Below are 21470 nucleotides of genomic sequence, written 5' to 3' on the forward strand. Positions count from 1 at the left end.
CAGGAAAATGCTTCCGACAAACATACACCGTCTTAGGTAGACTCGACGGCGTATTATTGGAGTAAATAAAATTAAGCCACTGCGTCTTCAGGGGCTCTCCCGTCGGCAGGAAAAACGGACTCTTTTCTGTGTTGTCACATCCATGTACAGCGCAATTTCCATGTTTGGTGGCAACTTTTGAGCTGGGCGGGCAATCCATACAGTGGGTGGGAATCCAGAGGGGGGGCGTGGGGATCATCTCCCTTGCTGACGTAGTAAAGGGAAGAGCTTATCAACGTGCCGTTTTGATGCGCCATTCTCAAATGTTGGGTATGGTTTGGTTTACACATTATGAAATTTCTAGCCACTGGGGTGACTTAAGAAGGTCAGAGGAACTCATTTTAACGTTAAAAAACCTCAGAAAGTGAAAATTTCATGCCATGGAACCTTTTAACGAGGAGAGCGTGTGTTCATTGTGCTGCTTGCTCTGCCATTTAATGATCTTTGTGCTGTGATGCTTTTGTGGAAACTTGGATTCGTCTTCAGACTGGTCTTTAGATACGAGACCAGTCTCTAGATCAGACGTCAGATCAGATTTCGGACGTTGGCTCTTGGTTCATTTGCATAATGTTTTCAGAGGTAAATCTTTGAACTGAAATTAACTTTAATGTGAACAAACAAGCATTGACTCTGAAATGGATCAGTTCAGACTTTTCGTTCAGTATAAACAGTTTTTATTTAGTGTTTTGTGAGTAAACTGGTGTGTGATCTGTTCTGCTCTGGTTTTTAGGCCAACATTACTCCGAGACCAACACTACCAATATCTGAAGAAAGGTTTACGCCATCTCTCGGACGCCTACGAAGTAAGCACTGGCCTTTTGGGTGGGGAGCGGGTTTTGACATGGATAAAGACTTTCAATGGACAGATGTTGTTTTTTTTTCTTCTCTTTTTCTTTTCTCCCCAGTGCTTTCCCAAAGGGAAAATGAATTATTAATACTCAGTTTGTTTTTTTTTATTCCTCTCTTTAGTCCTGTACTGTTGTTTTTCAGTATTGTCTGCTTGGCTTGGCTTCCGCTACACCAACTCTTGATCAGGTCATGTTCTGTTGCGTGATCAGACTTGAAGTGCTGATGACACGTTTTTGACATCTTTGGCCATGTTTTAACATAAAAAGTAATTCCCGATGATCCATATATTAATTCACGAAGGCGCCTATTTTACAAGTTATGATAAACGCGGCTATTTGGGCAAATTTGACGGGGCTGCAGCACCCAGGAGACGAAAGAGGAGGAGGAGCTATATGACGTCAGCGAAAGAACCTTCCTCCTAACTTACCAGTTTGTTGTTGATGCGACAGGTGTTCAGTTTATCATTATTTAGTATTATTATATATTAGTTATTATGCCTTCGCGTTGTGTTGCCGGCTTTTGCTCCAAAACCTACAAGGATGGGGTAAGTTTATTCAAGTTTCCCAGAGATCCCGAGCTGCATGCGAAGTGGGTGAAGCAAGTCAGGCGCACTCGTGACAAGTGGGAGTCCTCACCAACATCCGTCCTGTGCTCTGAATACTTCGATTTGGATTGTTTTGACACCCTTCCCAGCTTAAAAGAATCTCATGGGTGTGCAGTTCAGCACAAACGTGTGTTACTACCATCAGCAGTGCCTACACAGTGTTGCCAGATTGGGAGGTTTCCCGCTCAGTTGAGCGGTTTCAAGTGCATTTTGGTTGGTTTTGAACATTTTGGGCTGGAAAACGTCAGCAGTATCTGTTGCCAGATACTGCTGAAGTTTTCCAGCCCAAAATATGTTCAAAATGCACTTGAAACCGCTCAACTGGGCGGGATTCCTCCCAATCTGGCAACACTGCCAGTATTCCGGAGGGGGTCTACTAGTAGCTATGCCGGATCCAAAGACAGTCCTCCTGTCAGAACATGTGTTGTGAAATGACATAAGATAAAGGTACGTAGAGCTATAGATTCTACATGATCATAAATGTAATCATAAAGTCGGCGTGATATCAGTCATGTATTTGCTTGTGAAAGCTTGCGGCTTTCATGTAACTGCCGCCTAGCAACGAGAGGCAAAGGGTAAAGAGGGTAGGCTATCATAGATTCTATTCGGAAGAGATCAACACAATTCTAGACTCCCAGAAGAGGAAGAGCTAGCACTAGAGAGTTCACCGGCGTTTTCATGCGCCATTTCCATTGAGTAGAACCAGAGTAGAACAGCCAGTGAACCGCAGCGTGTTCTCCCGCTGACGTCACAATGTTGCCGCGAGCCACGGACCCAGTTTTCTTGCGCTGTGCAATTAAAAGTTGGATATTTGCATAACAGCTTCTTTTCACGTAATTATAACAGAAATCTAACATGTTTGCCGTGTTGTATAGTTTATTTAAGAAATTGCATAGAGTCATGTTCGTGTCATCAGCACTTTAACCGTAGTGTATCAGCTCGTCCTGACAAACCTAAAACACTTGAGCTGCTTTAACTTTTTTTTTTTTTTTTTCAGCTTTTCTCTGTATTATAACTATAATTTAAAATTCTGTTAAATTTCATTGCGGTTTGTTGATCAGTTAGAGCTGAACAATACTGGTTCCGATTCCAACTAAAATCGTGATTTACGTTGACTTTAATATTCATAAAGGAAACCTTTATGGAAGGAGTCTCCAGCGTCAGATTTTTGTAAGCATCTGTGGTCTTCTTCAGGATGGAGGAATCGGTGACAAAGTACTGCTGCAACAAAAGTGTGAACAGGAAAAATACCTTATTTCATGAATGTTTCTTAACTTTTTAAATGGTTAAGCTGTACGATTCCTTAATAATGAAGAAAAATCTGCAAATTGTTGTGGTATTAGCGGAATAAGGACATGCTGTTCAACGTTGAGGTGGTGAAATGTTCACTAACGTTAACCACGCTTCCCGATTAGCGTAATCAGTTGGGTCTTAATGAAAATTCTTTTGAGTAATTTGAGTTTCTGTTCAGCTTTTCGAGGTGAGCAAACCAGAACATCAAGGACGCAGTAGCTCATCTGGCCTGCCGTCATAACGACCATAACGTCAGTCAGAACTGAAATCGGATGAGAAAGGAGATACAATTCTATTGAGAGGCCTGGAAAATTTGGCCTAATTATTAACTCGTTAGCAAAAAATTTGACAAAACAAGAACCAAGTTTTGTGCAGAGTGACGAGTTCTTTTAATCAAAACAATCGGGACTGAAATCTGTGGAGAACTGATGGACGAGATGCAATTTAACCGAATTGTGGACGACTGACACCACACCATGGCAATGGTTCATTGGCCTCGTGGTCAGATTAGTTAAAAATATTGCCCCCCTTTGGGCTTATAGACGTTAAACTCCATGTACTGTCGTAAAGACTACTGGCTCACTCTGTTGTCTGCTGCCCTCAGTGTTTGGATGCCAGTCGTCCTTGGTTGTGTTACTGGATCCTGCACAGTCTGGAACTTCTGGAGGAACCCGTGCCTGCTTTTGTGGCATCAGAGTGAGTAGAACATCACCCATCCCCTGATGGTTGCGCTGACCCTGACCTTTTCCCATAGTTCAGAGAAACAGTACACAGAAAATGATGAAATGGTGTTTAAAGCTCGGCCACATGTTCTTCTCTGCCACAGAAACTCCTTTCGTCCAGAAGTTCTGTTGGTTGTTGTAATGAATAGAAGACGATGTAAATTCTTTATTCTTGTCTCTCTTTAAGTACAAACTTCGTTATATAGTTCGTTATAGTTCTTCGTTAAAGAACTTCGTTCTCTTTCGTGACTGACATCGCGTCTGTGCTAAAACATTTGAGTTCCAAATGTTGGGGTTTATTTTTATTTTTTTTTCCCCCAGCACAAAATTAAATGTTGCAGAAAAAAGATGTCATCTCTGAGATCTGAGTGGTGTATTCCATAAGCGCGTACTTTTCAGATTAAAGAAAGCACGCAATGAAGGCAACTGGGTTTTGGTGCAGAATTTAAGAAACAAGTGTGACAGTGTCCAGAAGAACTGTGGCTGGTTCTGTAAAACCTACAGCTTATTGTACTGAGTGTGGGCTTTTTTTTTTTTTTTTTTTAAACGCAAAGGGTCGTCTCACACTGGATACAGTGGTGCTTGAAAGTTTGTGAACCCTTTAGAATTTTCTATATTTCTGCATAAATAAATATGACCTAAAGCATCATCAGATTTTCACACAAGTCCTAAAAGTAGATAAAGAGAACCCAGTTAAACAAATGAGACAAAAATATTATACTTGGTCATTTATTTATTGAGGAAAATGATCCAATATTACATACCTGTGAGTGGCAAAAGTATGTGAACCTTTGCTTTCAGTATCTGGTGTGACCCCCTTGTGCAGCAATAACTGCAACTAAACGTTTGCGGTAACTGTTGATCAGTCCTGCACACCGGCTTGGAGGAATTTTAGCCCGTTCCTCCGTACAGAACAGCTTCAACTCTGGGATGTTGGTGGGTTTCCTCACATGAACTGCTCGCTTCAGGTCCTTCCACAACATTTTGATTGGATTAAGGTCAGGACTTTGACTTGGCCATTCCAAAACATTAACTTTATTCTTCTTTAACCATTCTTTGGTAGAACGACTTGTGTGCTTAGGGTCGTTGTCTTGCTGTATGACCCACCTTCTCTTGAGATTCAGTTCATGGACAGATGTCCTGACGTTTTCCTTTAGAATTCGCTGGTATAATTCAGAATTCATTGTTCCATCAATGATGACAAGCCGTCCTGGCCCAGATGCAGCAAAACAGGCCCAAACCATGATACTACCACCACCATGTTTCACAGATGGGATAAGGTTCTTATGCTGGAATGCAGTGCTTTCCTTTCTCCAAATATAACGCTCCTCATTTCAACCAAAAAGTTCTATCTTGGTCTCATCCATCCACAAAACATTTTTCCAATAGCCTTCTGGCTTGTCCACATGATCTTTAGCATTGCTGCTCGTCTGCAGTTTGTTCTTTTTGGAGAGCAGTGGCTTTCTCATTGCAACCCTGCCATGCACACCATTTGTTGTTCAGCAGGGTTTGCATGGTCATGGAAAACCTGGAAAAGTTATGGAATGTGATTTCTGTCGTTTTCCAGGACTGGAATACTTCTGGAAACACAAGCACCCTGGAAAAGTTATGGAATTTATCCGCCTTCCTTTGTGAACAGACAATGTGATTTAAAATTGGTTATTGTATATTGTAAACAACTTTATTATAAGAAAATCGTGCCTGTTGATTTGATTAACCGGCCAGTGCGGAGATCATTACTGATCCTCTTTTTCCCCCTCTCCGGCCACTGTTCATATCACGTGTTGACGCGTGCTGCCTAAATGCAATGTAAACTTCCCTCAGGCTTTTTAGATCAGATCGTGTGGCTCGTACTATGCCAAGAGACAAAGTACACAATGCCAGGGAAATGTACATTTAATAATGTCTGGCTTCATGCCGAAAAATACAAATCGTGGTTGGAGAGGGTAGAGGACCCTGGAAGAGCCAAATGTGTCTTGTGCAGTAAAATATATTCGACATAGCTAACATGGGAGAAGCAGCTCTTACTAGCCATGCCAAAGGGGCTAAGCTCCAAGCTGTAGTCGCTGCCCGCCAAGCAAACTCAATCGCCAGTTTTTTCAACCTCATACGCCGACATCTACCTGCATTACTGCCACTTCGTCTTTGAGACAAGGAACACTTTCAAGTGCTGTGACTAGAAACGACTCGCTTACTGTGGAGATATTCTGGGCGCTAAAGGTAATCAAAGCTCACTACTCCTTCAAGTCGTGTGAGGACACAGCCCAGCTGTTCCAGGCCATGTTTCCCGATAGTCAGGTAGCCACAAGATTTGCGTGCGGTGAACGCAAGTGTGCATATCTCTGCACATTTGGACTAGCTCCCTATTTTAAGGGTCTGACGTTAAGCCACCTCTCGGAGCAAAGTTATGTTGTTCGACGAAAGTTTGAATCATTATGTCGGTGGTGGTTTAAATAAATGTTTGTTTTGTATAATCCTACAATTTGTCATTATGCGTATTCTTATGTCATTTCACGGTGATAATTTTTACGTGTAGTTTAATGAATTTCATACATACTATGCTGCCCTTGCAAAACTAGACAGCTAGCTAACAGTTGAATGATGGCACATTTGCATGCATATTTATTCTTTATAATTCTTTTGCTGTAAAAAGACAAATTATGTCCCAGGCTCCAGTGTTGAAAATTTCCAGTGCTTGAAATCGTGGCTTATGCAGACCTTGCAGTTGCATGTTGGTCCACAATGTGGCAGTATTTACTGTACAAATAACTGAGTCACAATGAACATAATGCATGACTTCTACGGAAGGCAGAATTAATACATTGACATTTTAGAGGTTATGCGTAGTCATGGAAACTTGTGGCCAACTCATGGAAAAGTCATGGAAATTTGTTGGTTAAAATGTGTACGAACCCTGGTTCAGTGTTCTCCTGATGGTGGACTCATGAACATTAGCCAATGTGAGAGAGGCCTTCAGTTGCTTAGAAGTTACCCTGGGGTCCTTTGTGACCTCGCCGACTATTACACGCCTTGCTCTTGGAGTGATCTTTGTTGGTCGACCACTCCTGGGGAGGGTAACAATCGGTGTTGGGCACGTTACTTTCAAAAAGTAATTATAGTTACTAGTTACTTTTCCGAAAAAGTAACGGAGTTACTTTGTCATACATTTTGTGTCTCCCCCCCCCCCCCCCAAAAAAAAAAAAAAAAAAACAAGAACAAAAAAACAAATTCAATTAGTGTAATCATAATAAAAGTGAATGTTAAATGTGTTTAATGACCGAAATGGACACTTGACAGAACCAATCAGTAACATTATCTACACTATATTAATATTTTTGTGGGACAATGTGAGAAGACATCTATCAAATTTAATATATTTTTGTAGTTAAAATTGTTACTAATTACTGGCCACTGACGAGGACAAACGCTTTGTTCCTCGACATAATGTGCATTGCACGTAGACATTTTTGCCTTTTATTTCAAGTAATGAAAAGTAATGGCTGTATTTCCAGTGTGAAAGCGCAGTGTTGGGCTGACCGCTCGCCATCGCTGTGTCTTCTGATTGAAAGTGTGCGCAGTAGTGCAGTAGGCGGAGCCTACCTACGTATGTTGTCCAAATCTACTCTGATTGATTGGCTGACTATGCCGTTGTCTCGCGTCTCCCCGCCCCACACGAAAGCAGAGTAAAGAAAGGCTGAACGAGCAGCATGCCAGATGAAAACAGCTTTAATAAAGTAACGCATAGTATTTTATTGTAAGTAACGGGAACGGCGTTATAACGATGTAAAAAGTAATTAGTTAGATTACTCGTTACTAAAAAAAAGTAACGCCGTTTATTTCTAACGCCGTTATTCCCATCACTGGTAACAATGGTCTTGAATTTTCTCCATTTATACACAATCTGTCTGACTGTGGATTGGTGGAGTCCAAACTCTTTAGAGATGGTTTTGTAACCTTTTCCAGCCTGATGAGCATCAACAACGCTTTTTCTGAGGTCCTCAGAAATCTCCTTTGTTCGTGCCATGATACACTTCCACATCACGTTTTCCCTATTGGCCAAGCTTGGCCTTAGGGCACCGACTGTAGGTTGAGTCTTATATTTAGGAGTCGGTTCAGCTCCGATTTGCTCATTAGTGTTCTCCGTGCCTGGGAGACATCTGTGCCTAATATCTTCTCCACATTAGTCCAGGTCTTCTTGGATGTATTGAGATCAAACGGCACCCGTTTTTGTAGTGAACTGTTTTCCATCCTGCAAACATGTCCCATGTATTTGAGATATTGAGCAAGGTAAAAGTCCCTTATTGAGCAAGATTTGGTAATTTTCCATAGTTGCTCATTCGAGATTCGAAACGACCAGTCAAGTTCTCCATCGACTTGGGTTGCTGGATCTATCCCTTTTTTTTCGCTTAGAGCGGGCAGGTGCGTTTTTTCTGGAATATCCCCCGTGACCATTTTCCTTAAGAAGCCATTCCAGATAGTGTCGATCTTTTGAAGTTCAGTTGAAGATAGCTCGTGGGTTTGGATACCATAGAGAAGCCGTGACCTAACGCACGCCTGAAGAATTTTCATACGAGTACTTATGCAGATTTCTTTATCGGTCAGAAACTGTTTCAGCTCGTCCCATTTTTGAAACGCAGATGCTATTTGAGAATGTAGAGCAGCAGCTGACTTCTCGGTATTAGTAATTAGATGACCAAGGTACCTAAATTCCCTTACGTTTTTGATATCGATATTGTTAACAGACAGTAGGGATTTTCGGGATTTGATGGATTCATCCACATTGAATGCCATGGTCTCTTTTTTTTTTTTTTAAATTTATTTATTTATTTATTTTTTTATGACATTTGTAGTCCAAATCTGGAGAAGGCTGAATCATAGATAGTCAGTCAGGATTTTATTAAGTTCATCAATACTCTTCGAGAATATCAGTCATCTGCATATAGCAGTTCTGTTACTCTTCTCCTGTTGTTGCAGCTCTCTGTCGGTATTCGCGTGGTGACACCTCAGTTGGAATTTGGAACTTTACCAGTACGCCCGTGTCTGGGAACTGTCTTAGTATTTCATAGTTTGCGCATCGCATAACAGTCCATGTATATATTGAAAACTAGGGGACTCTCTAGAGCGCCTTGACGGCATCAAGGCATCCACAAACGTGTTGTGAAGCTCAGACTTTGATAGATCCCTGTTCTTTAAATAAAACAGGGTGCCCACTCACACCAGATTGCCATCCCATTGATTGAAAACACCTGACTCTAATTTCACCTTCAAATTAACTGCTAATCCTAGAGGTTCACATACTTTTGCCACTCACAGATATGTAATATTGGATCATTTTCCTCAATAAATAAATGACCAAGTATAATATTTTGTTTAACTGGGTTCTCTTTATCTACGTTTAGGACTTGTGTGGAAATCTGATGATGTTTTAGGTCATATTTGTGCAGAAATATAGAAAATTCTAAAGGGTTCACAAACTTTCAAGCACCACTGTACTGACTTGTTTATGCAAATTCATGTATGAAATATAAACCACACCCTTCTGCTTTGTAACGATGCAACACTTCCTACTAGACTGATATTCATTGCGTTAGGAATATTCTTTTGGTTTTTAATCACTAATTCAAAACGCTGTGATTTGCAAATCATGCAAACGCTGTATTTTTACTGAAAATAGAATAAAGACAACCGATCAGATGTTGAAACCAAAGCCTTTTGAATTTGAAACTAGAAACACATTGGTGTGGTGTTTGGGAACTCCTTATGTATGCAGTTTGTAGACTTTGCATTTGATATGATGTGTAATAACTTGGGGACGCTTGTCTCGTAGCGTGTGCCAGTTCCTGGCACGGTGCCAGAGTCCGACTGGGGGTTTCGCTGGAGGGCCGGGGCAGCATGCTCACCTGGCCCCTACCTACGCTGCTGTAAATGCCCTCTGCATCCTGGGCACGGAGGAGGCCTATAGCGTCATAAACCGGTCTGTACTGTCACACCGGCGCTTTAAAAACACTGCTCTCGCTCACAGCCGTGGTATAATGCTGCTCTCCTTCCCCCCACCAGAGAGAAGCTCTTGGACTTCCTGTTCTCGGTGAAACAGCCAGATGGCTCCTTTGTGATGCACGTGGGTGGGGAGGTGGACGTCAGGTGAGCTTCATTGCCATGGTTTCAATGGTTACGTTGGCATGACGATGGATTATTCCCCAGGGCCTGATTCAAACACGGATTAACCACAACTCTATGCAAACAGCAGGCCGTCCTCGTGATGTTTTATCATTTCCATACCGTATACAACACGGGTATTCTCATCAACTGTTGGGGGGGGGGGGGGATAAGGGAGAGAGTGATTCTGGATGAAAGTCTTCTCATTTAAGACCTGATATCAGAGATGCCTACTAGTACGGATTGGCCGTATTTTGTACGGAAAAGTTACGTAAATACGATGTTACAGCAAACAGTGTTATTCTGTACGGAATTATTATAAAGTCTTAAATTCCAGTGAGTTGTTTTTAAATCTCCAAGCGACTTTTTCAATTCATGCGCGATTCACAGCTAGGCTATTTATTTTTACGACAACCGCACATGCTGTGCGTGACATGCGCAGATACCGCACATTTGTTCACACTATTTTCACTCGACATCACACACTCATGGTGCTGCTTCTCAGTAGTGGAAATGAAACACTCAGTATCGGGACAAGTGAAGCACAGGTCTCAGGTGTTCCTCCCACGATATACGGTAGAATGGCCGTGCATTACACCCAGTCAAAAGGGCAATGGATACGCGCATTGCAAACTGTGTAGAACTGACATTAACATCACTCATGGTGGTCGCGATGACTGCACGCGGCATGTCAACTCCAAAAAAAAACAACATATGGAGTATGCTGAAATGGCGAGTCAGGCGGAAAATAAATCTGGGGGTATCCAGCAGTTTTTTACGAAATCTGTGGATGAAAAGACACGGAACGTGACGCGCTGAAGCGGTGATGGTTGACCTGTGCTTGGAGTTGAACTTGCCAGTTAGTGCCATGAAATGTGAGTTAAACTTATTCAGTTTCTTTTTACACGTCTGATTTTTATTCACTGAAATATCAAACACTGGCTGTACTTCTTTAATTCAAAGTCTTTTCAGTGTTGCAAGTGCAAATGTACATGTAGTATGATCAAAAACAGAATTTTATGATTAGTGTTGTTGGGATTGTGGCAAAAAAATTGATCATTCCACTGTTTTAAATACAATTATAAATGCCATTTTATTCAGCGTCTCTTCTGAAGCATTATGCTGAAGTATTTATATATTGGGACATTTACACTACGTTCAGACTGCAACCTGAAACGACCCATATCCAATTTGTTGTGAAATCCGATTTTTTTTTTTTTTTTGTTAGGCCGTTCACATTACCAATTATATGAGACTTGTATGCGATCTCCAATATGAACGGAAAACGACCCAAAAGTGTCCCGCATGCGCAAATTGACACGTAATAAGCACATCTACGTAATACGTAAACCAAAAAAAAAGCGCACTCTTCAAGTTTGCAAGTAAAGCATGGAGATGAGGCGAGACCTGGCGATGTGGTTTTTGTGGCGGCGGCGGAACTCACACAATAATCTGATTAATGTGGGCAGCAGACTAATGAGACCGAAGGTGTCGAATTACTGGAAATTTCCAGAACAATCTTATAATATTGTAATACAGGATGGTTTAAGTTATAAATCAGTTATAGAAACTGTTTTATTTAATCAGGCTAACAGATCAACATCCAGGTCCCTACCAAATCCACCATTAGCTTGATCAATTCTATAAAGGTCTATTTAAATTCTGAAAACTGTACAAATGCTGCTGTTTTCCACCAAAGAGGCGGGATTAGCCAACGCAGAATAGTGACGTTTGTCTCTTGTTGACGTGTAGGTCGCATGAATGCAACCTGTCCGGTCAGACTGCAGTCGCATGTGAAAATATTGGATATGGATTGGAATTAGGACCACATATCCAAGCGGCCTGGGTCGCATGTGAAAAAATCGGATCGGTGTCGTTCAGATTGTCAAGAACAAATCGGATACAGGTCACATATGGGCAGCAAAAATCAGATATGGGTCGTTTCAGGGTGCAGTCTGAACGTAGTCTAAGATAATGTCGGACTCTCTTTGGCATGAAATAAGACATTTTTTAAAAAATTTTATTAGAATCCGTTAACAGGTAGAACATTTTGCCAGGTAATATAATATAATACTTTTGAGGAGTTGCATTCAATACCAATGATTGGTCGTCAACCGTAATGTCTGCAAACAGGAAACACTATTGTATTTATAAAAATGTGATATATTGTATACTCTAGAAATTTGTTGAGTGGAAATTCAATTGAGATGGCTGCTCGTGTTTTGTTTATTCAATTCACACAAAACAGTACTTTTTAATAATTTAAATGTTAAACATATTGGTATATACACCTCTTTATAATGGAAATGTGCATAAATTAATGTTACTGAAAGTCATTCCAAAATACTGAAAAATGTTTTTCGGGAATACTGAAATTCAAAATTTGGGGTAGGCATCTCTGTGATATGAATGTAATAGAATGCTTTTGTTCTCCAGGAGCGCGTACTGTGCGGCGTCCGTGGCCTCGCTCACCAATATCATGACCCCAAAACTGTTTGATGGAACACACAACTGGATCCTCAGGTACCTCTTGAGTTACTTTTACAACAAAATGACGATGGTGTGGTATTAGTGGAGACAAAAGTTACAGGGGACAACACACATGGAGGACAAAGTGGCACAAAACCGAGTCTCGTTAGTGAGCACGCACAGTATGAGGAGGTTAATGAAACGTGGATCAATGTTCATGTTCCTACGTTAGAGTAACTAGCAATAAGAACATGTCTAATTTTGGGCCTTTCACAAGTACATGATGTGATGTATAACTTGTAGCTAACAGACTCAGGTAAACATATCAACAGACGAAATCTCACTCAAACACGAGGCAAATAAATAAATAAAACGACTCAACAGCGAAAATGGATTGGATAAATTTATCAGACTCGGATAAAACTTATTCCCCAAACAAATAAAATGTAAAAGACTCAGACGAAATATATTCCTGAAACAATGCGTGTCCGACTCGGACAAAATGCATCACTGAAACAGAAGAAGTGTAATCAATTCAGACAAAAGCGTAAGACTTCAACAGAAAGTGTAGCAAACTTGGACAAAACGCATCAGACTTGAGAGAAATTACTGAAAGTGTATCGGACTCAAACAAAACATCATTCGAACAGGAAAAAAGTAACGGACTCAAAACAAGACTTCAACTCGTAGCAAAATTGGACAAAACGCATCACTAAAACAAAATGCATCACTGAAAGTGCATCAGACTCGGACAAAACCCATCACTCGAACGGGAGGGGAGCAAAAACAAAAGTAACTCTGGTATCAAACAAATCGCTAATACAAAACGTATCAGACTCCGATGGAACATGTTACTGAAACAAGTTGTCCAAGTCAGACAAAATGTATTACTAAAACAAAGCGTATTGGTCAGACAAAATACACTGGACTCAGACAAAACGTATTTGTAAAACAAAGCACGTCACTGGAACAGAAGAAATGTAGTAAACTCAGACAAAACAATTAAAACGTATCAGACTTGAGAAATTACTGAAACGAAGCACATCAGACAAAACGTATCCGACTCTGATGAAACGAGACTTCAACAGGAACAACGTCACAAAATTAGACAAAATGTATCGGTCAGACGAAATGTATGACTGAAACAAAGCAGATCAAAGTCAAACAGGAAAAAACTTCACAGACCCAGATGAAGCAGAACAAATTCTCACAGTAAAAAAAAAAAGTAGCAAAATCCGACTCGGACAAAACCATCACGAAAACCAAATGTATTACTGAGAAAAGCATATTGGACAAAATGTATCGGTCTCAAAGTGCATCACTCAAACAGAAAAAAATGTAACGCTCGGACTAAACAAGACTTCAACAGAAATGCAGCAAAATCGGACAAAACAAATCCTCTCTAAAACAAAATGTATCCCAGTCAGACAAAACGTATTACTGAAACAAGGCGCATCAGATTCGGACAAAATGTTACTGAAAACATCAGACTCGGACGGAACAGATTACTGAAACAAAGCGCATCAGTCAGACAAAACGCGTCACTCAAACACAAATGTATCTGACTCGGACAAATGTATGACTGAAACAGAAAAATGTAATCGACTGAGACAACCTGAGACTTTAACAGAAATGTAGCAAACTCGGACAAAACGTACAATTAAAACACATCTGGCTTAAGAAAAATTACTGCAACAAAGCGCATCAGACAAAATGTATCAAACTCGGACGAAACAAGACTTCAACAAGAACAGCGTCGCAAGATTGGATGAAATGTATTCCTGAAACAAAGCAAATCAGACAAACTTTATCAGACTCGAACAGGGAAAAAAAACTTAACGGACCCAGACGAAGCAGAACAAATTCCAACAGAAAAAGTAGCAAAGTCGGACTGGACGCAGACGAAACGCATCAGACGTGGAAAAAGGATGTTTTATAATGACTAATGGAGACAGGACGAGGCGTTCTCCTCACTGATGTGAACATTCTTTGGTTTTGATGTTTTATAGCCAGTTTTCTCACTTTGGAGAAGGCGAAAGTGGCAAGTGATGGTTTAAAAAAAAAAAAACACATTTGACTGTCGGGTAGGAATGTCCAGAGTGATGTGAACCCACAAAGCTTTGATAAACTTTTTTTTTTTCTTCAGCTGTCAGAATTGGGAAGGTGGTTTGGGAGGGATGCCTGGTCTGGAGGCTCATGGTGGCTACACCTTCTGTGGCATGGCAGCTCTGGTCATCCTGGGAAAGGAACACATGCTGGATCTCAAGGCCTTATTAGTGAGTCTCTCTCTCTCATATTACCCATGATGCCTTGTTCTTGTTGTCTCTCCATATAAACATATCTGAAACCGAAGATTTCAGTCTTGAAGACCTTGTAGTGACGATGATAAATTAGAATCCTGATCACGCTGTAGACCGACACCCTCGTCAGAATGACGCCCTGACGACTTACTGGGCGAAAAGCCAGTCCATGTCATGGCTCACACTGTTTATAGCATTTCAGGAAGGATGCAGGAGAGAGGGGTGTGACATCAGCTTCTGGGCTTAATAACCACAGCCTACAGGAAGTGTCTTGGTGTGGGTTTTTTTTTTTTTTTAATAGGGAACACTGGAATCCTCACTTTAAAAAAAAAAAAACAAGTCTTTAGAGTTTCTCTTGGATGAACACTTCGTGTGTTGAAGTTAATCAGGCAGCATGTCATGTTGGTGAGAAACCACAATGCGATGTTTCCTTACAGTAAACCTGACCATATCGATGATCTTTGTGAAATGACCAGGTGTGTGTGTGTGTGTGTGATCTCCTCCAGCGCTGGGTCACCTGCAGGCAGATGCGTTACGAGGGCGGATTTCAGGGCCGCTGTAACAAACTGGTGGACGGCTGTTACTCGTTCTGGCAGGCTGGCCTGCTACCGCTGCTCCACAGAGCGCTCCTTAAAGACGGTAAGACCGCGCCCACACAGCATTCAGTATTTTTAAGGTTGTTGGGAGGTGTAACAATTAACTCCAGAATTATTGGTGAGCTGGAGCTAGAGCCCTGCACTCCCGCGGGACCCGACGCAAAGCAGTGCGGCGCGGGACAAATTTTGAAAGCTCATTGTGGGCGGGCGGGAGGGGGAGTGCACAATGCGGGCGGGAGAGGTGATAAGCTGCAGTCCCGCTAACTAAAAACGTGTTTAAAATAAAACTTATTAATTTATGTCTATCCTATATAAATTGTGCTGGATATTTTATTTAGCATTAATAAAAACATTTTAAGATGCCTAAATTTGCGGATGTGGTCTAATCTCGCGTACGTTTCCGATTCCTTTCCGCTCTTCCGTGTTTGTTTGAGATCTCCAATCATGGCAGAAGAGCAGAGCTCCTCTAGTGAAGCTCACAGTGCTTCAGAAGTAGGGGGCGGGGCACCATCACGCTGTGTCTTTAAATTATATTAATTTCTTATAGACCTACTTGTATTTCCTAGAATGTAAATGTGAGGAGTGACATATAAGCTATGTGCAATGTACAATATTCTTAATATCCACTGTAGATGTTGGTAGGTGTGTTGGGTATCTCTGTAAAGCCTCAGCTGCGCATGCTGCCTGGCAACGCGCACCCTCGCTACGTGCGCTAGGTGAAGGATCGGTCAGTGGAGAGCCCAGCTAAGCTCAGCATGTTTAATTCCCCAAGCCATTGACAAGAACTTTCGTGAGAAATAACGTGAATGTCTGCATCATGCGGGATTTGCGGGTGGGAACGGGACTGAAAATTCTGTCCCGCGCAGACCTCTAGCTGGATCCTATCCCAGCTGACTACGGGCGAAAGGCGGGGTACACCCTGGACAAGTCGCCAGGTCATCACAGGGCTGACACATAGACACAGACAACCATTCACACTCACATTCACACCTACGCTCAATTTAGAGTCACCAGTTAACCTAACCTGCATGTCTTTGGACTGTGGGGGAAACCGGAGCACCCGGAGGAAACCCACGGGGAGAACATGCAAACTCTACAGAGAAGAGTCCCGTCAGCTGCTGGGCTCAAACCCAGAACCCTCTTGCTGTGAGGTGACAGTGCTAACCACTACACCACCGTGCCGCCCTGTACGAGGGTAAGTCAAAAAGTTCTAAGACAAATTGAAGAGAAATCTTTATTTATGAAAATAACAAAGCTGTTTCTCTACCTATCCTCCGTTTTTAAGTCTAAACACTTCTGTTTCCATCGGAGAATTCCTTCTTTTGAATTCATTTTGAAATTATAACCTCTGTCTTAGAGCTTTGTGACTTGCCCTCGTATGTATACAGTGCTGTGCAAAAGTCTTCAGCACACATCAAGAAATGCTGTCGACCAAAAATAACTTGAGGAAAGGAAATGTTTCAACATTTAAAAAAAAAAAAAAAAAAGATAAACAGTTGGTGAGACGACCCTTTGCTTTAAAAAAAAAAAAAAAAAGCCGTTTCCGGTCCAATGAGTGCAGTTTAATAAAGAAATGAGCTGTAGGTTTTACTGAGCATCTTCCAGAACCAGCCACAGTTCTTCTGGACACTTTGACTGTCACACTCACTTCATTTATTTTGCACCAAAACCCAGCAGCCTTTTTTTTTTTTTTTTTTTTTCCCTTTAGTTTAAAAAGAAAGTGCTGTCTTATGGAATATGCCGCTCAGATCTCGGATATTTATTTATTTATTTTCCCTCTGTGTAATTTTGTGCTGGGGGAAACGGTTAGAACTCCTAAAATGTTTTGACTCAATGTCAAAGTCATAAAATAGAAATCTATAACAAAGTTTGTATTAAAAATAAATAAATAGGGGGACTAAGGCCGTGTACACACGTAGCCGGGTATTTTTAAAACCGAACATCCCCCCCGTTTATAAAAATGTTTTATCCACACCACCTCGTCTTCGAAAAAAATCCCTTCCACACGTAACCGAACATCTGCGTTTTCAATCACGTTCATAAGCGTTCCAAACCTGTAGATGGCATTATTTCCCCAAATCCTACCCCCTAATCACATCAGAATAGCACCTGCACAATAATTAACGCTTTCAAGGCACTACTCCGATCCATTACTCTTTGTCCATGCTTAATCTGGCTTCTGCAGTAAACAAAGGTCGCACATTTGACGTCAGGGCAGATTTGTTATTTTTTTGGCGCAGATTGTGACGTTCTAAAACGCAAAACTCCGGTTATCTCTGTCTACACGAAAAGGCATGCACGGAGTTTTCAAAAATCTTCACTTTGCCCGGAGTGTTTTTTTTTTTTAAATATTCGTTTTTGATGTGTTTTCATGTGGATGACAGGCCAAAACGTAGAAAAATATCTTCGATTTAGCAGATACCCGGCTACGTGTGGACGGGGTCTAAGACATGAAATCTAACAAGTCTAGTCAGTAAATAAATGTTAATTTTTTTTTTTTTATAGTAAAATAAACAAGCAGAACTCGAGGCAAACGGAGTCGATAGGGATGACAAATCTGGGGCTTTTAAACATGTGACTCGGTTCAAAAATCCACTGGTTATAAGGATCAAGTCTCAGATGAAAAATAAAATTTAGTTTTAAACAAAATGTGTCAGAATTATTGGTGCTCCTATCTGAAGCATGTAAGGTGGGTTTTTTTTTTTTTTTTTTAGGGGTTGAGATTGTAAATTTATACACCATCATGAACGTGTATCTATCAATTCAAAATGTAGCTCAGTTGGTGATGGAACCTCCCAAAAAAAAAAAAAAGTTCCTGGTTAAATTTTGTCAGGGGAATAAATGTAAACATTTTTATTTGTAACTCCAACTGAAGCTTTTTTTTTTTTTAAATAATATTTAGTTTCTTTTACATATGTACTGTATAGTACAAAAAAAGTTCCATTTTGTACTCGCAGACTGAAGTCTTTGCACAAGTTGTTCTTTGTATTCGTGTTTTGTGGTAAATTTGCTTACCTGGGACTCTCAGTAGTAATGAGAACTGGTCGTGTGATCAGAGATGAGTGTATAAATGGTGTGTGTGTAGTCGTGATGGTGAGCAGGTACCTGTGTGAGCGTGCTCATGCTGTGTTGCTGTTTGTAGGAGACGAGACGCTGAGTGTTAACAGTTGGATGTTTGAGCAGCAAGCGCTACAGGAGTACATCCTGCTCTGCTGCCAGAACCCTGGAGGAGGCCTGCTGGACAAACCGGGCAAGTCAGTACAACACACACTTCTTAAAATGTATAAGGTGTGGTTCATCTGTTTTTACAGCACTGATGTCGTCGTCTATATATTACATCTATATAGTAGGGTTGCCTACTAAAAATGACAAGTTCCTCCGATCATAATGCATTTTTGTTCCTTTTGGTAAGAAAACACACTGGGTGAAATAGTTTGACAAAATTCAAAAGTTTAATGGCGGCACCAGGAGCTCAAAGTTATGGAAAAAGCTGCTATTTTATGACTTTTATGACAATTTCGATCACTTTTCATGAAACATTATGGCACCTTGTATGGCCCTTTTCCACTACCCTTTTTCAGCTCACTTCAGCTCGCTTCAGCTCACTTCAGCCCGACACGGCTCGCGTTTCGACTACCAAAGAACAGCACGACTCAGCTCGCTTCAGCCCTGCTTAGCCCCTAAAACTTGCACGGTTTTGGAGTGGGGCTGAAGCGAGCCAAGCCGTGCCGAGTGAGGTTGGGGGCGTGAGCAGACACTCCCCTGTGCACTGATTGGTGAGGAGGAGTGTCCTCACATGCCCACACACGCCCCGCGAGCGCGCTGGGATCTGTAAACACCGCAAACCCGGAAGAAGGAGAATTACGAATTACGAGAATTATGAAGCCTTATGCGCCTCGCCTCATCTATACGCTCTTGCCAGTATCTGTTGGCGTTGTCGGTGACAACAAGCCACAGCACCAAGACCAGCAACACTAACGACTCCATGTCCTCCATGTTTATTGTTTACTATTCGGGTCGTGAGACTACCGCTTAAAAGCTCACTGAATCAGTGACATACAGAGCATCGTGGACGAGTTCGCGGAGCGCAAGGCTCGTCGTATGCCCTTCAAATAATGCGCGCAGTAGGCTATTGATGTTTTATTATGAGCCATGTACAGTATGTCACCTGTTTTTTTTGTTTCTGAGTTACATGTTCGTTTGAAGGACTTAATGTACAAAATAACATAGTTGCACCCCGTAGTGTTGAAATTGGTAAACACAGTGCATTCAGTGAGGTTTGCACCGCCCTCCTTTTATTTCTGACTCTTCCTGTCACCGTTGCAACCTCTGAGCGCTCATTCGTATGCCCTTCAAATAATGTGCGCAGTATAGGCTATTGATGTTTTATTATGAGCCATGTACAGTATCCTAATGTTTTTTGTTTCTGAGTTACATGTTCATTTGAAGGACTTGATGTACTAAATAACATAGTTGCACCCGGTAGTGTTGAAATTGGTAAACACCGCAGTTGCGGACATTTTGTAGCCTAAAATGATGTTATGATAAGCTTTAATAAAGGGCCCGGTCATTTGCCCCGCCCCCGGCCCGGCTCTGACTTGTTCCGCCACTGTCACTGATGTCACTGTTTGCGCTGCTTAACGACATCACGTGACGTCCACCCACTTTCGCTAACTCCACCCAATGTGTCCACCCACTTCCAGCCAGCACGGTTCAGCGCGGTTGTAGTCGAAATGCAACTCCAACAGCCCCGCTCAGCTCGACTCGGCACGGCACGGCTCAGCCGCGTTTGTAGTGGAAAAGCGGCAATAGAGTATACCAAATATCTTAGATACACATTTTTAGTACATATTCTAAATATTAGTGCTGTCAAGCGATTAAAATATTTAACCGCGATTAATGTCGCGACTGTCATAGTTAACTCGTGATTAATCGCACATTTTTGTCACATGAAAAACCATTGTAATTCTCTTATCAGCATAAAGTGAATGGGCTTGCTTTGTACCAAATTTTTATTTTTTTTAATTGTAGAGCCTAACACGTCTTGTCACAGCCACTGACATCCATAACTTCCATATTAGATTAGAAAACCAAGGGATGAAAAATAAAGTGCATATCACTGTGAAAATGTTTTATTTTACTCTTCATTAGTTTCTTTTGAAGGGAAGTATTTGCCATAAAAGAAGAAAAAAACTGATAAAAATAAAAACATTCATCATGCGTTCAAAAACGTTCATCATAGTGTGGCACTGTATTCTCTAATTCTCACTGCTTATAACTCTACACCCCCCCGGGTGGAGATGAGCTGGAAACTGAAGACTGAAGGAACAGTATTGAAAAGTATTTTTCCAGTCTCACCTGTGAAAGGTAATCCCATGTGATCTCGTTTGGACGGTAAACCTGTTGGTACAGTTAAACGCAGCACATGAATGAGGCATCTTTATTCTCGGCTACTGTCTAGACGCTATACCAGAGACGGTTGAAGAATCTCCACTTTGCCACATCCAATGTGGCGGCGAGGATGTTTATATGTCTATGCCTTTCTCCATCACTCACACATACTCTTATTGAAGCAGCGCACGACAAGCCTCAACAGGAACTACGGGTGACTCGCATGGCCAAATTAGAATTTGCGTTAACGGCACTTTTTTTTTTTTTTTTAATCGCAATAAATTGAGATCGCGTTAACTTTGACAGCACTACTAAATATATTATCAAGCACAGTTTGAGTTTTAGCTGTTCATTGAATCATTGTTCAGCTACTTTTAAACAATACAAATGTATTATGAATCACATTAATGCTTCTCAATCCCTTGCAAAGGTTCTTAACATGATCTCTGGCTCACAAGAAATCAATAAATGGAGTCCAACATTGTGATTCAAACCTTACGCGAAAACATAAAATAAGCATTTTTTGGCAAAAAAATGAACCTCATGGTGCCACCATTAGACTTTTGAATACGGTCAAAACATTTTACAGGATGTCTTTATTGGTGAAAAGGAACACCCAAACAAAAACACATCAGATTTTATGAAAGTGAGGGCAACTGATGCACCCTACTATATAGTGCTATACATGTTCACTCTGTGGCGCTTTCCGATTCAAAAAATGCAAGCAATAATTATACTTCAAGTCTAAAATCACTACAGAATAAAATCAAATTCAATAAACAAGTCAGAATCTAAGAAGTATAAGCTGATTTTTAAATAGGAAGGTTTTCGGTTGTTTCTCGAAATGAATGTTTCCACATGACTGACGCGGTGTCTGCAAGGAATTCCATCACTTGGGACCTGCGTACTCGTGTTCTTCCACCAAATGAACTACTTGACACTCAGAACCACCAAATCATTATTATTGTCTGCTCTAGTTCTCTTTAGGGGCCTCTTCATCATGTTCTTCAAGGTACGGTGGAGAAAGGCCATTCAGAAACTTCAGTTTCAT

General features: G+C 41.2%; 2 protein-coding genes across 3 annotated transcripts in view; one reads left to right on the forward strand and one right to left on the reverse strand.

The window, feature by feature from the left end:
- rab15 (RAB15, member RAS oncogene family) overlaps nucleotides 1–18250 on the reverse strand; it is a 49354-nt gene extending 31104 nt beyond the window's left edge. The window contains exon 1 of one of the 2 annotated variants that reach the window (XM_060916335.1): nucleotides 18134–18250. The gene's annotated coding sequence lies outside the window, so the exon portion shown is untranslated. Of the gene's footprint in view, nucleotides 1–18043; nucleotides 18109–18133 lie in introns of those variants that run through there. The other variant, XM_060916334.1, reaches the window with a different exon arrangement.
- fntb (farnesyltransferase, CAAX box, beta) overlaps nucleotides 1–21470 on the forward strand; it is a 30887-nt gene that overhangs the window by 3755 nt on the left and 5662 nt on the right. Inside the window, exons 3-10 of the mRNA XM_060916332.1 lie at nucleotides 770–842; nucleotides 3390–3481; nucleotides 9335–9481; nucleotides 9565–9648; nucleotides 12100–12186; nucleotides 14279–14408; nucleotides 14939–15071; nucleotides 18171–18282. Of these exons, the coding sequence (XP_060772315.1) occupies nucleotides 770–842; nucleotides 3390–3481; nucleotides 9335–9481; nucleotides 9565–9648; nucleotides 12100–12186; nucleotides 14279–14408; nucleotides 14939–15071; nucleotides 18171–18282 (858 nt within the window). The remainder of the gene's footprint in view (nucleotides 1–769; nucleotides 843–3389; nucleotides 3482–9334; nucleotides 9482–9564; nucleotides 9649–12099; nucleotides 12187–14278; nucleotides 14409–14938; nucleotides 15072–18170; nucleotides 18283–21470) is intronic.

Source organism: Neoarius graeffei, chromosome 3 (assembly GCF_027579695.1).
Source record: "Neoarius graeffei isolate fNeoGra1 chromosome 3, fNeoGra1.pri, whole genome shotgun sequence".
Lineage (NCBI taxonomy): Eukaryota > Metazoa > Chordata > Actinopteri > Siluriformes > Ariidae > Neoarius > Neoarius graeffei.